At 45.2% G+C, this 14,634-nt stretch overlaps 2 protein-coding genes and 1 non-coding gene across 3 annotated transcripts; 1 reads left to right on the top strand and 2 right to left on the bottom strand.

The window, feature by feature from the left end:
• Positions 1–2,944: 2,944 nt before the first annotated feature.
• On the bottom strand, positions 2,945–4,918 carry LOC149109625 (uncharacterized). Its single transcript, XM_089294076.1, has one exon. It carries the CDS (start codon positions 4,872–4,874, stop codon positions 4,053–4,055), a length of 822 nt encoding a protein of 273 aa, XP_089150202.1. The 5' UTR covers positions 4,875–4,918; the 3' UTR covers positions 2,945–4,052.
• A 3,349-nt stretch (positions 4,919–8,267) lies between these two features.
• Positions 8,268–8,339, top strand: Trnah-gug (transfer RNA histidin (anticodon GUG)). Its single transcript has one exon. It is a non-coding gene; the product is annotated as a tRNA-His (tRNA).
• An 8-nt stretch (positions 8,340–8,347) lies between these two features.
• Positions 8,348–9,230, bottom strand: LOC149109623 (uncharacterized). The gene has a single exon (XM_089294077.1). It carries the CDS (start codon positions 9,108–9,110, stop codon positions 8,697–8,699), a length of 414 nt encoding a protein of 137 aa, XP_089150203.1. The 5' UTR covers positions 9,111–9,230; the 3' UTR covers positions 8,348–8,696.
• Positions 9,231–14,634: the final 5,404 nt, after the last annotated feature.

The raw sequence follows: 14,634 nt of genomic DNA, 5'->3' as shown, positions 1-14,634 counted from the left end.
GTTCACTCTCGGTCCCGAATGACTGAAGATGCGTTGCCTTTCGAAGTAGCTGATAATGGATTTCATGAATTCAACACCGTTCACGTTGCTGAACACATCTTTGACATTTTCGGTGTCGAAGAAGGCTTCTCCAAACGTATACCCATTGGATGTTTCAGGTTCAATGCGTCTCCAGGCGGTATAGGCCAAGGTGACTTTACCCACAGCATCGGTGAAGGAAGGCAGCGTCACGTGCGCATCTGGCATGGCGATGCTAAACAACCCCACTTTCCATCCATGTCCCTCCAGGCGTATGGGATTGGGTAACCTGATCTTGAAACTGTTGGCCTTGTTCTCGGGAAACTCGTTCTTACTGCTGTGACTGGGTAAAGTGATGTAAAAATCACTCATCCTTTTTTGAAATGCAACGTGATCGTGGTCACACCCGACGCAAAGTCCACCAGTCGTCCGTCTTCCTCCCACACCTCAGTCTCGACAATGTCCAACACGGCTGTACGCACCGGTAGATATAGGATGTGTCTCGGTTGAAGGTCGACCACGTCCGGATCGTAACGCACTTGTTTCAACATGTCCGTGACTTGATTCCCCGTCACCATACTCTGTCCCACATTCGAATACACGAACAAGGAACGACGCTCGTGACCGAACGCTTCCGCGTAACTGCGATCCAGGTCCGTGAAGACCCAATTGATGAAACAACTCAAATGTAAGGTGTCCGGGTCGATCTTGTAAAATGTCTCGTCCCCGTCATTCTGTCCTATGATCAAGTCCGTGGCCGTGGGTATGACTTCCTTGGGAAATTCTTTCCTCAAATGGGGTCCCAAGACGTAACCCGGTCGTCCGTTCTGTAACGTTCCCATCTTGACCCATTTCATCTTCTTGGCCAATTCGATGCCGATGGACATTTGGGGGAAGACGCGTTTACCGTGGATTAGGAGACTGAGGCACGTTCTCGAGTTGTCGAGGACGCATTCTCCATGCTCGGCCCTAGGTATGACCGTGTACAGCAATTCGGTGGGATCGTCGGGTTTGCTCTTTTTCTTGTACATGGTCACGTCGGCATCCGTTCGAGAGTTCAACCTATGCAGGTATCGATCTCGTATCGCGTTCAGTAACTCGGTACCGGTCCTCGGCGTGAATTCCAAATCGCCCTCTCTCGTCACCGAAGAGACCCGCGTGTATATGTTTCGATCCGCGTCCACCATATCGATCCACCAGATTTCAAACAGAAGAGAATCTTTCAAACCCATCTTACGCTTCGCGGACGGAAACGAGAGGTCGCTGATACCCACTTTCCATCCCGACTCTCTCAACTGCAACGGGTTCGGCAGACGGTTCTTGAAACTGTGGGCCTTGTTGTCTGGGAACTCGCTCGTACTGGCATTGCTCATCAGTTGCACGTAAAAGTCGTCGACAGACTCATTCATACTTAAAGTGTAGTGTCACCGACGTCACGCCCGATGTAAAGTCCACTAGCCTTCCGTCGTTCTCGGCCAATTGCACCTCCACTATATCCAAAACGTTGCTGCGCACGGGTTTATATTGAATCTGATTCGGCTCGTACGTCGTCTTGGTCGGGTCGTGGGGGACTTCTCTCAAGAGATCCGTCACGCGATTCCCCGTGATGGTACTACGACCCACATTCGAATACAGGTACATGGGACTGCGAGGCGGAGGCAGGTCCGGATGAACGACGACTCCGCGATCGTAGGTCTTGGCGTATTCCTCGTCCAGGTAACTGAAGCGCCAGTTGCAATAGGGACTGAGCTGTAACGTCCCGTGACTGTCCAAATTCCAAAATTCGCGAGACGATTGCTGTCATGGTCGGTCCAGTCTTTCTTGAAATCAGACGGGACTTTGTCGTTGGGAAAGATCTTGAGCATGTTCACGTCCAAGTGAACGGAGTAATACGATTCCTCGCGAATCAAACTCAACTTCTTGACCAGTTTAGTACCAAAATACACTCTGGGACGTTTTCTGTCTCCGGACTCGGCGAGGAACGTGTCGGTGTTGTCGATAATCAAATCGTTCCCCTCCCATCGGAACACGGGGTATTTTTTTTTTCCCGTCCGGCGCTCGTAGACTTTCGTTGGCGCGATCCATGTAATGATACAGGCGTTCGTGAAAACGATTGATGAGGTATTGCATGAGAGATTTACCACTCGTCACCTTGTGTCGGTCACGGTTCAGTTCCTTCCCGCTGACGTAAAATGTCACGGGGTAACGAGATGGACTCCACGTAAAACCATCGTCTTGCAACCTGAACGTTTCAATAGTCCAATCCAAACCGAACAAATAATCGCCGTCGTCAAAGTCGTGCGCTTGAGGGACGGGTACTTGATGCGGTCGTGACGGAGGAATCGGGTAAGACACGCTCGCCAAGCCCACTTTCCATTCCTTGTCGGATTCAAACAGGAGCGGATACGGCAGACGATTCTTGAAACTGTTGGCCTTGTTGTCCGTGAACTCGTTCGTGCTGGCATTGCTCAACAACTGCACGTAAAAGTCCTTCATTTTTTCGTCTTGGGCTTTTGGGTCACGTACAAGCCTTTTTTATCCACCCAACTGTCGTACTTGACTGGCCAACCTTTCCATCGCACCAAGACTTTATCCCCTTTTCGTTTGACGATCTTGTCGATGCGGAACAGATCGTCATCCTTCACGTTCACCTTTTGCAAATCTTGCGCGTAAAACGTACCCTCGACCACCGTGCCGTCCCATTCTTCCACCTTGTACGTGGTGACCTTCCCAGGACGCACCCTACGTATCACGAACACCTCTTCGGTCCATCCGGGTAAATACCCTTTCTTGAACTGACGGAACTTCTTGTTCAGTCTCACACGATCCCCGACTTTCAGTGGAGGTCGTCTCGATTTTTTCCCTTTTTCTTTTTTCCGTAAAGAGTCTCCCACACGTCCTCGCTATTAGCTAAAGTCACTTGATCGGGAGCCATCTTGATACTGCGATGATACGATCGATTGTACCCTCGGACCAGATCTTGTAACACGGGCACATACGTCATCGTATTCTTCACGGTGAAGTATCGGTACATACGTTCTTTCAGGGTCCGATTGAACCGTTCCACCACACTGGATTTCGTATCCCCGCGCGTCGAAAAATGATGAATGCCTTTCTGCTTCATCAAATCCTGAAACGTCTTGTTGTAGAATTCCTTCCCGTCGTCCGTCTGGAGATTGATGGGTTTTCTACCTCCTTTCAGGATCTTAGCCATGGCTTCCGTCACCGCTTTACCCGTCTTGCTCTTCAAGGGCTGGACCCAGGCGTGCTTGGAAAACACGTCCACCACCGTCAAGAGGTAACGATACCCTCGATTGTACCTCGAAATATTGATCACCTCGATCAGGTCGGCCGTCCAGTGCTCGTCGATGCCGAACACCACCACCGGGACCGTAGGAAACCGACGACGTCTGGGTTTGTGCAACGTGTACCCCAAATCCCGTTGCAGGACCTCGCGAGCGCGTCGTACCGAGATCTTATTGGCCCCGGCGAATCGCGTCAGACCGCCCAGACTACCGGGTCTAGAAGGATCCCGATACCGTCCCAGTAACGTCCCGGTCAAAAGCGGCTTTTGCTTCTTCTTTTGACCTTTCTTCTTCATAGTCGATAAAGTTTGTAAATGCACTGTCTCCACAACTCGAACCGCTGCTCACGTACCTCCAGATACTTCTTAAATGAATCGGGTTGTCGTTTCAACCACAAGATATAAACCACAAAACGCATCACGTTGGGTTCGACGTCGGTATAGTCAAACACCTCCAAGGGCGAATCACAGAAGTCGCACGGGATGGGTTCACTCTTTCCGTATCGCTCGTAGACTCTATCGCACTTGGAACACAAAGTGGTCCAACTCCATCGATCGGCCATGGTCGCACACACTCTCGAGATCAACCAACTCAAGGTATGAGACATAATGATTTGAACCCAATTTTTTATTCACACTTTCTTATATGTACAAAAACGTCGTGCCTGATTGGTTCTTACGAAAAAATCGACTCCGATTGGCTAAAAACGAAAAAGAAGGCAAGAAAGACTTAGTCCGAATCTGAAAAGTACTGAACATATTCCGTGTTCTTACATTCTTGACCATACTCATTATCACAGTCCTCCTCAAAGGTATCCATGGCATAATATTTACAATTTCTCCAATCACATTTACCGGGTCTCCACTTCAGGGCTTCCTCCTCGTTCCCCTTCGCATAGAATGCTTGTCGCATACTCTCTCTACACTCACCACACAGGTCATCCTCGTCGGCTTCGAGGGCGCGGAAGAAAAACCGATCCTTCCACTGATCACGCTGACGCATGATATCGTAGATCAACTCTTCCAACTTCAGACACGTTTCCTTGTGAGCGCACCTGTTGAAATTCAGTATCTCCTCCACCCTGGGACTCTTGTCGTTCTCCAACACCCGTCGTGACAGGTCGCGAGCGAACCGCAAGGGTTCAAACAGATCACGGATGGCATCGCTCATCATGTACGTGAGGTTATCCGTGGCGATCAAACAGACACGCTCGGTGTCCAGGGTGGGATCCCGACAATGAACGAATTTGAATTGACCGCTACCACTTCTGTACATCACGCGACACCACTCACCACAGAACAAAAACACATGTTCGTTCTTCTTCATCATCTCCAAAATCGTACCACCCCAGTCAGGACGACGTCTCATCATGAGATCAAAAGACCACAGACTATCGGGTATTTGACCTAACGGTTCAAAGAGATTGTCAAAAATGTACAGGTCCACTCTGGCATCCGGAATGGCATCGAGATCTCTTAAAGTGTGTACCTTCTGATCCACGATCTGCTCCACGAGGTCCCGAATCTGGTTCGAGTTGCTATAGTAAGTCATCTTGAAACCCTAACCCTCAGACAAACTCGTTAAACTTCTTTCCTTCTCGATCCGCTCGCTTCGTAATCTCCAAGCCCGACAAATGAGGATAGCAACTACGGTCGCACCAGTCAATCAAGTGCCTCTGGAGCCTATAGTACAAAGGGGAGACAAGACGTAACTCCAAGTCAATTATCTTCCCATGTAACGGTCTTTCGCCTTCTTTTTCGATTGTATCCAAAACGTCAGAAGCTCGATTCAACTGCTGTCTCAGATCTTCAAGGATCTCTTTCACAGCTCTCTCATCCAAAATCCTACAGGTCATCACCGCGTCAAGAGCAAGTCGAGAATGATTCGCTGCGTCCAACGGGCTCCTTTTATACCCGCGCCGTGGATCCACTTTTCACTCCGTACTTTCCCGGATCACGTGCTCCTTTTCAGATCCCACCAATCGCAACGAAGACCGTCACATGATCCCATCACACCACACGGCACCGATTGGTCAGCAAAAACGTCCATAAAGTCGAACCACGCATTCCATCACGAGTCACTTTTTCTCATCAGGCGTCATGGATTCACACGTCGAACCCGTCAGGAAAAAGAAAAAATCGTCCAAAAAGAAGGAGGCGCGTAAGAAACTGAAACTGCTCTTGCCCCAGAGAGTGGAAGGAGAAGTAGGAGGTAAACAACTACAATCCACTTTAGACAGATGGTTATTCAAAAAACCTCGTACCAGACTCCGTTTCAACGAACGCGTCCTCTTCAAAGAGATCACCCCGGACTCGGTCAGTTGGACCACCGTCCCTCTCAAAGGCTTCTCGCAACCGTGGAGCGCCTTTTCGATCCAACGGCAAGAAGTCAAAAGCCGAATGAAAAGTAACCATTACAAGCGAAGGCAAAGACTGACCCCCAAAAACGTGCGAAAAACCACCCACATCCTAGAAACCATGCGACGAGAAAACACCTTGTTGGGATACTAACTCGTTCTCTATCTTCACAGACTCAAAGCTACCTGCCATTCAAGGCGGATGCATGACCGTGATAAGAGACTCACCGCCTCGAACCATGCAAGTCCTGGAAGCCATGGGACTCGACAGATTCAAGAAAGACAACCTCGTAGAATTACCACCTGAAGTGGACGACCGAGGAGAATCCACCGAAGTCCAAGTGTTGGAGGAATTCGACCCCGATCAGTTCCTGAACCAACTGAAACCACAAGATCCCACTTGCCCACGTTGCATGGTACCCATGGAATATGGAAGCGTGCGAACCCCAGACGGTCGTACCTGGGAGTATTACCGATGCCCCTCTTCCAGATTCTACACCAAGTGTTATGTGACCTGTGGCGTCAAAGAGGTGGGCACCTACCTGAGACGCGTCGAAGAACAGACCCACCCCTGCTACAGGAACATCGACCCGGCTCGTTTCCGATGTCTATGCAGCAAATCCCTGGTCTTAACCACCTCCCACTCTCAGTCCAATCCAGACAGACTCTATCTCAAGTGTCCCAAGCGTACCTGCAAGTTCTTCCAATGGATCGACGAATACCCGCGAGGAGTCGCCGAAGCTATACTGATCAATGGACAGGACCCAAACTAATAAAAAAGACACAGTTTTTTTGTAAAAACACACTCCGATTTTTATTTTTCACACTATTTACACGTTGGGTAATCTATCGTTCGCGTCGATCATCGATCGCATCGTTACTTGAGTACATTGGTTAAAAGTACTGTAATAAAAGTCAATTGTGAGGACATAGCGTCTCGCTGTCTTCTTTTGTCTCTTAGTCCACGTGGACTGAAACGGTTCGAAACCGTAGCACAACACAAGTCTGTGATACGTGATCCGGTCCACGGGCGGCTTCACCTTCACGTCCCATACAAGGTTCCTTCTAATGGTCAGGATCGAGTTGAACAAAGTTCTCCCGAAACACTTCTCGATTCTACGGTACCTGCTCTGACTTCGGGTCCAGTTCTCTCTATGCTCGTCCATGAAGAACAGGGTCTGATGTAACATCACTTCCAGCTGACTAGAGTCTTTAAGCTGTATCAACCAGCGTCGGCCCGACAACAAATCCCGGATGGGAAAATTCATATCCTCATAGAATCGGGTCCAGGGTGCCTCCATTTGGTCAATGGCTTCCTCATACGTCACCTCGGGCTTTCTCGGTACATGGTTTTGTAAACCAATCTCCCTCAAGGCCATGGCTGCGCTCAATACAAGTTCAAAACTCAGAGTGAAGATCGGGGGCGACGCGGATTCGCTTTATGAAGATCCGTCCAGCCAATCACAGAGCAAGACCAAGTCACGTGTTACCTAGACCCAGGGGATAGGGGTATCCCCTACCACACCCACTCACGGTAGGAGACTGGACACCATTATACCGTGTGTATAAAAAATCGAGTCGGACCGTTCACTTTTCACTCTGAGTTTTTTTCAACTTGTATGAGCGCCCACTACAGAAGACTGTGGATACTCTCCTTGCTGTGGCTTCTCGAAGTACCGAGTGAGTGAGTATGGAACTATTAGAGCAGTGTAACATAGAGTTGACCACCAGGGAAAAGCGGGTGAGAGAGTGGATGAAGGACGAAGATGAAGAGACACCCTTATACATAGACTTAGAACAACTTTTAGATTTTATCCGGGTGGCCCTAGACGAACTAGATCTTTTATTCCTGGAGGAGAGGCTAGGGACCCTCGACGAGGACGAGATCAATGATTTAGTCGTCCACGTAGACTTTGTACGCGACAATTACCATCAACTGCTTCAATTCTAGACATGGAACAACCCCTCCATTGCCACGTGTGCAAACAGCTGAGACCCTGCTGCCGCCAACCCATCCTAGAATTAAGCAGAAATGGAACCCACACCCAATTCGTACGCGCAATCTCGGGACCACTCAGAAAAGAATGGGGACTAGGGTGCGTCTACGCCACCTGTTGCGGGGCCATCTACGGCATGTACCTCAACATGGAAACCGAATGTTACGAACCCGTCTTCCTGGGAAACGGTTACAACCAGGCCCTGTCACGTGTCAATCACGTGAAATCATTCATTGATTGTTATCCCGAAGAAGAAAAAGAGGGCGCCGGTCAATAGGACCGTGCACACGTCCCACACTGTCAATTTAAGTAGTGCGTCCAATAAAAAATTGTTTTTTGCTCTATTTTAAGACTCCATGTCTCGATTTCCTAACCCCCAATGTATATGGTGCAAGGAAGGATACACCTCCAATCACAGTATCAGAGACTACTTCCTGACACCCTGTTGCGACCAATTCTTTCACGGAACCTGCAAAGCCCTCCACACCTGGTGGTTGAAACCCTCCGAAAGACTCTGCCCTCATTGTAAAGCGGTGAATTTCGGACTACCTCCCGATGACAACCCCAAAACCAAGTCCTAAAGAGGTAAGCGCTTCGATGGTCTAATGGTCAAGACGTTGAGTTGTGGCCTCAAAGACCCAGGTTCGATTCCTGGTCGGGGCATTAAAAAATTCTTTTTTCTTTTTTCCCTATAGAGACCCCTGGCCTGTAAAATCTGTTTGGACGAACCCCACCCCGATGAAGATGTCATGCTCCTTTTCCTCACCCAACACTTTCCCTACCCCTGGTACATGCGAAGAGACCTCTCCAAAGTCTGGCCCTTCGGACGCGTGTTCGAATCCTCCTCAGGCTTTCACGGAGAATTTCTCACCCCGCAGACCATGATGCTATCCCTCGTGCACCTGGGAACCAATGACGTGCAAGCACTCAAGACGATGCAAAAAATCACGCAACAAACCATGTACATTCTCTCGTTAAACGATCTTTATTAGTGTTACAGGCATGAATAAAAATGTTTTTTCACTCCTCTGATTCTGGTGGTGGTGGTGGTGATTTTACAATTTGTTTGATAAATGCTCGGTACGCCAACTCTTCTCTGTTAGCCCAACTGCTCTTCCACTCATTCCATCCGTCCTCAAATCCATTCGGCAACTTCTCCAAACACACGGGGTCTTTAAACGAGATGGACTGGTCTGCATGCATCTTCTCAGCCAGCATTTTTCTGAAACTCAGCACCTCATCCGCCAGCTTCACAATTTCCTTCCTCAGAACGACATCCATGGCGTGAGAAACGGCGTTTTTCATTATCTTTCCAAGAATACCCTCATGAACGGCATCCATCACTTTCGCCGCAAATTCTTCTCTCGTCATGTCATCTATTAACTCCTCCTCAGGAACCTCATCCGCCTTCGTCTTGCTCTCCTCTGAAGACATCTTCTTGTCGCCGATATCAAAACAACAATACTCATTCCACACTCACGCAAACCCTTTTATTCCCATACGAACCTCGATTTCATGCACGTGACAACCTCGATCTCATGTTCTCCTTATTTGGGCATGTTGCCCTTATTTGGGCATGGACGCCATTTTTTACACACCTGGTCGCCATCTTGGATTTTACAATTTTAAGAGAATGTATGGGAAAAACTTGGTCACGTGGTATGATCCCTGCACGCTGATTGGTTACGGCCCAAACAAGCGCTATTCACTACTAGCTGGGAACGGCAGACTTCTATTAAATGGTATTACCCCTTGTATATAAGTTGGACATTTCACATCCCAAGATAAAGCTGCATGGAAATTCTCTCTGATCGGAAATTGTGCTTGTTCAGCACAGCGAGAATAAAAACTGAAAATTTTAGAAGTGTCTGTTATCTCCAAATTTTAAACAGGAGCGTGTGCTCCAACCAGATAATCAATTCAGTAATAGCAGTGCGACACGCAAGAGATACAACGACGTTGCCTTTGGCAAATTGTTAATTCATATCCAACCAAATAATCATAACATTAGTGGTCTCCGTCCTCAGTATGGCACAAAGGTTAATGTGTTTGCATATACTCAGTTTGACAAAAATAATTTTAAAAAAAAACACACAAAAATAAACAACATGTGTCTGGCTTGGATGCGCCATACGGGCGTGGTTTTTAAAACAAGCTTTCATTATTCTTTCAGAAGAGCCAAAAAATCTGAAAATTGAATAAACATAACAAATAAGACGAAAAATGGTGACCATCCCGGCCAGCACAAAACACTATTTTGACGTGCAAATGAAAAGAAAAAGAAAAAAGAAAAAAGAACCAAACAATACAAGCGGATAGGCCTTGACAAAGCAAACTGTGTTATCCTTTTCATCTGCATGTTGAATTAGGATAGCGGTGGATTAGTGGGAGCTCGGGGGGGGGGGGGGGTTGGGATCCCCTTATAAAAAGGATGGGTTCTTGTCGTACCTTTTGGGGTGTTCAGCCACAAGAGGTCCACAGCGGGAGCTTTTACGGTTCCTTTTAGGGTATTAAGCCGAAAAAAAAATGACAGGAGATAATGTTTTGTTTCAGAATTGGTACCTCTCAGGGCTGAAAAAAGAAACAAAAAAACTTCAAGCCACGTCCACAAAGCAGAATCTTGGTATCGCTTAGGGATTTTTTCAAAATTTCCGACGAGCATCCCCGTCCTTTTTATACGGGAGTTCCCCCGGGTATGAATACTGGTCAAAGAGTTGATTCATATCAGTGTTGCTCGAAATAACAATGCCATGCGTCAAACTTGAAGGGTGCATTAAGCATAGTACAGCAAAATGCCTTAAGGTGGTATGGTACCCTCAAATGGACCAAAACGTTTGTTTAAATATGGTGGAGAAAGATCAATTGTGTGCTATTGCACTCAAGAAGAGAAATTAAATTTCTAGAGTTTTACTCAAAATGGTTGCTATGGAAGCCAGCCACAGCCTTTTGAAGTAGTGTTTTATAGTATTGACGCCAACACTTCCTGCTCTTTTACAAAACAAGAATTGACTGTCAAATAAGCATATCATGTAAGTTTCAGTTTTGTTCTGTGCAATGAACCTAAGTTTTGACAGTTAACTCTTATTTTCAGTGCTTTTTACAGCTTTATTTAGAAATAACCTTATGTTTTACCACACCCAGTGGACAAATCATCTCATGTCACGTGACAGATCTTAAAATGTTACGATTTTTTGGTTTATGACATCACGACACTATTGGTCTTTGATCAGCCCAAGTTTCGGGAATTCTACTTAAAAACCTTCCAAAGTAGAAATGTTGGCGCGAAGTCAGTCGGTACAAAAGTAAACTTTTGAGAAAAATGCACTTTAAGTTTCTTAAACGGGGTATTAAGCATTTAACGAGCCACAAATAGCGAGGAAGGGGGTGCAGATTGGATCTCGGGGGAGGGGGTGCAATGGTTGTTCTATTTTGTAAAAAGTTACCGCAGTTGTGGGAAATATTCCTTTGCATAAGGGAAATGAATGAGCTTGTGATGGCAATTTGAGGCAAAGCTTTTCACAAATAATTATACCAATTGAGTTGTGCATGTCTTAAAAGTTTTTTCTAAATAGTTTCGTTCATATAAGTTAAAAATAATCTATATTTTTGGTCACGTTCTTACAGTAAACAGTCGTTGCTATGGCCGTTGCTACGTGAAAAAACTTATACCACTGTGTACTTTCCTTAAATTTCACACTAATCTGGTAGGAAATTCGGCAAGATCGTTTCAAAATGTTTTTGACAAGTCCTCAAGGGTCTTGTATTTCCAAGAAATTGAATTTTTCATGAACATCGCCATATTTTAGGGTACCATACCCACTTAACTTACATAAAATGCCAATACCTCTTCTTAGTTTTTTAGGTATAAATTCTCTTGCGTTTTCCAGTTTAGCAACCTCGTTCCCAGGGAAAAGACCCTTGGGAACGAGGTTGCCAGTTTAGATGTGAAAAAAATGTGTGAATGTGGTGTTGCTATAACAAATGGCATTTGATAACTGGCTATTGACCATCAGTTCATACAATGATCATATTTATTGTACAGTGAACACAATATCTCTTTTCTGATTGGCCGAAAGCGTACCGTGAATTTTCGAAATCACCGCCTGTGACGTCATCTAGCTGCAGATTGTAAAATAATCCTGTCAAGGACACTCAAGGTCACGGGTAATCAAGTCATGTTTTTTTTCGTTGAATGTGTAATAAAACAATTATTACATTCGGTTTTTGTGATATTCAGAATAATCGAGGTCTCGGTAGGGGTTACAAGCCTCAGCCTTCGGCTACTCATCTGACTGTCTTGATGATAATCGTAGCTCTTCTCTTAAACTCAGGTCAAGCATATGAGTAGGCCTGATCAGTAGGCCTGGTGGCTGGCTAGAAGACTAGATACTGTAACAAAGTATGGATTGTTTTTTGATTGATTGAAACTTATTTGGCGACATTAAGTGGCGTGCAGACAATAACTTGAAAACTCCGCCAATCCCAATGCTTTTTCGTTTATTGGTTCAAATTGTCCTACAACGTGGATGCTCTCAAGAAACAAAGCGTCCTTGCAAACAAATTTCATCACATCATGTTCTACCGTCCACAACACTATTTGTAATGCACAAAAATGAATTCACGGGGAGTTTACAACAGACCGTAATAATTCAGTACAATAGAAAAACATGGCATGAGTCATCTGAGCAGGTGTAATTCCGAATTCACAGAAGTCATGTTTCTTAAGTTAAGGTGTTTTTTCCTCAGCTCTAGGGGGTAATATCACATGTAATAATATGATACGTAATAGTGAAAGAACAGTCGTGAATATCAAGAGAAATCCACATCAGTAGAGCGTGGTTTTACCAAGTGAGTAGTTGTTTCCTGTTTATTCTTCTTGTTTCGTTTTTTTCTTTCATTATTTTATGTTTATATTTACATTTATATTTTTACTATCAATGGACTTTCGTGAACCGTAGTGCTCTAATTGAAGTCGTTAAATTGACTAATCCACTGAGCAGAACGTTGTTTATTCGCTCTCGATTTCTATGCGTGATAGTTGGCTCGAGTTGCACCCTCGTCAACTATCAAGCGTTATAGTTCACCACTAAATTTTCTCGGATTCTTATTAGTTTAAACTGATCACGTGACGCGATAGTGTTTATCCGCGGGGAGACACTATCAGTCCATAGTGCCCGTCCGAGGAAAATACCCGAATGGATAGTACTCGTCCGTGTATTGTATTAGGAGGGTTTTTGCTTGTTTGTTTGTTTGTTTTTTTTTCGAATTTTACATTCGGTTTTTCACAGCTTTCATCTAAAAAAGTTAAAAATAATTCAATACAATTTTTGAACTCGCGTACGGAAGAAAATTTAGTGATGAACAATAAAGACAATAGAGTGTTTATGTCTCGGAACTATCAGTCTGATAGTTGCCCCTTGGAAATTTGATGTTCTTAAAACTGGCATATTTGCCCTCGAAGCTTCGCTTCTGGAGCAAATATTTGTTTAAAGAACATCAAATTTCTGCGGGGCAACTATCAGTCTGATAGTTGCCCCTTGGAAATTTGATGTTCTTAAAACTGGCATATTTGCCCTCGAAGCTTCGCTTCTGGAGCAAATATTTGTTTAAAGAACATCAAATTTCTGCGGGGCAACTATCAGCCGGTAGTTCCTCGACGGAAACACTCTAGAAATGTCGAGCTCCTAATCTAATTGTGAAATAGAAACACGATTTTAAACCAATCAGTGCGCGTGTTTTCTAAAAGGAAATGCTGAACGTCTGCCTGCAGGCCAGGCCTTTTCACAAATATTACGAAAAATCGCCTTAAGTTCCCTGCGAACAGAGGTCCCTTCCCGACTTTTCTAGTTAGATCGAAGGGACCTCTGCTCGCAGGGTATTCTTAAGTGAACCACGAGACTTGAAATAATACTTACAGTGTAAAGGTATCATAATAATGCTCCCAATAGGTAAAGGTAAGGTTAAGCATTTGCTCATACACGATAAAACTATAACAACAACTCTGATTTGGTCGTGTCTGAAAAATATAAAAATTAAACAAAAATAGTCAAACCCCTATTACGCGGCCATGCACCTATTAACCGGCTACCTCTATTAGGCCAGCAATCAAAGTATCGCTTCTTTTTCAGTCTTTCGATGGAAATCCTACTTTCAACATGTTTTTGGCCTCATAAAATTAACATTTTCCACATAAATTAGTGTTTGGAGTAGAAAACTGTGTTTTGATGTCTCAAAGGATCGACACGGACTTGCACTTGCAGGTAAGCTGGAATCACACCATCGAGAATCACAATAGGTCAAATGTTCAAAGATGCTGTTTGAAACGATGAATGGTTAATGGCAGTTATTATTACGTTGAATCCAAAATTATTATGCTCTTCAAAGTTAGTCTGTTATTCTTGAGGTTTGATTCATACAGCTTTGGGGAAACTATAGATAAAATTTTTTGCTGGTTTGATTCAAGCCAATGATTGTGTCCGGCTTTCATGATATTGACCACACCCCTTGCAGTGACCGAGAAAATAAAACATTTTGGTATCCTGTTCAGTTGGCATCCTTGACTTCTCTTTGTAAAAGAACTTTATGGTTGAGTGCGTGTTATTTAGAAGGCACTATACTCTCTCAATTCATCTCTCCACCCAGTTGTATAAGTGAACTGTCCCAGCGGGAGGGAATCCCACCTAAAAAGAACGCTCGTTGAAAATTTTGAAAAGAACCCCTAAGAGGTACCAAGATCCTGCTTTGTGGGTGTGGCTTGAAATTGTTTTCGCCTAAGAGGTACCAATTCTAAAACATTATCTCCTGTCATTTTTTTGTTGGTTCAATACTCTAAAAGGTACTGTAGAAGCTCCTGCTGTGGACCATTTGACACCGAACACCTAAAGAAGTGCCAAAACCGCTTTTTTAACCCCTAAAAGGCACAATGAGCACCCCCATCCTTTTTATATTGGAGTCCCCT

The sequence above is a fragment of the Orbicella faveolata genome, unplaced genomic scaffold (genome assembly GCF_042242905.1).
Source record: "Orbicella faveolata isolate gen_17 unplaced genomic scaffold, um_ofav_v1 contig_25, whole genome shotgun sequence".
In the NCBI taxonomy this organism is placed as follows: domain Eukaryota; kingdom Metazoa; phylum Cnidaria; class Anthozoa; order Scleractinia; family Merulinidae; genus Orbicella; species Orbicella faveolata.
This window is presented reverse-complemented; position numbering and strand designations above follow the sequence as displayed.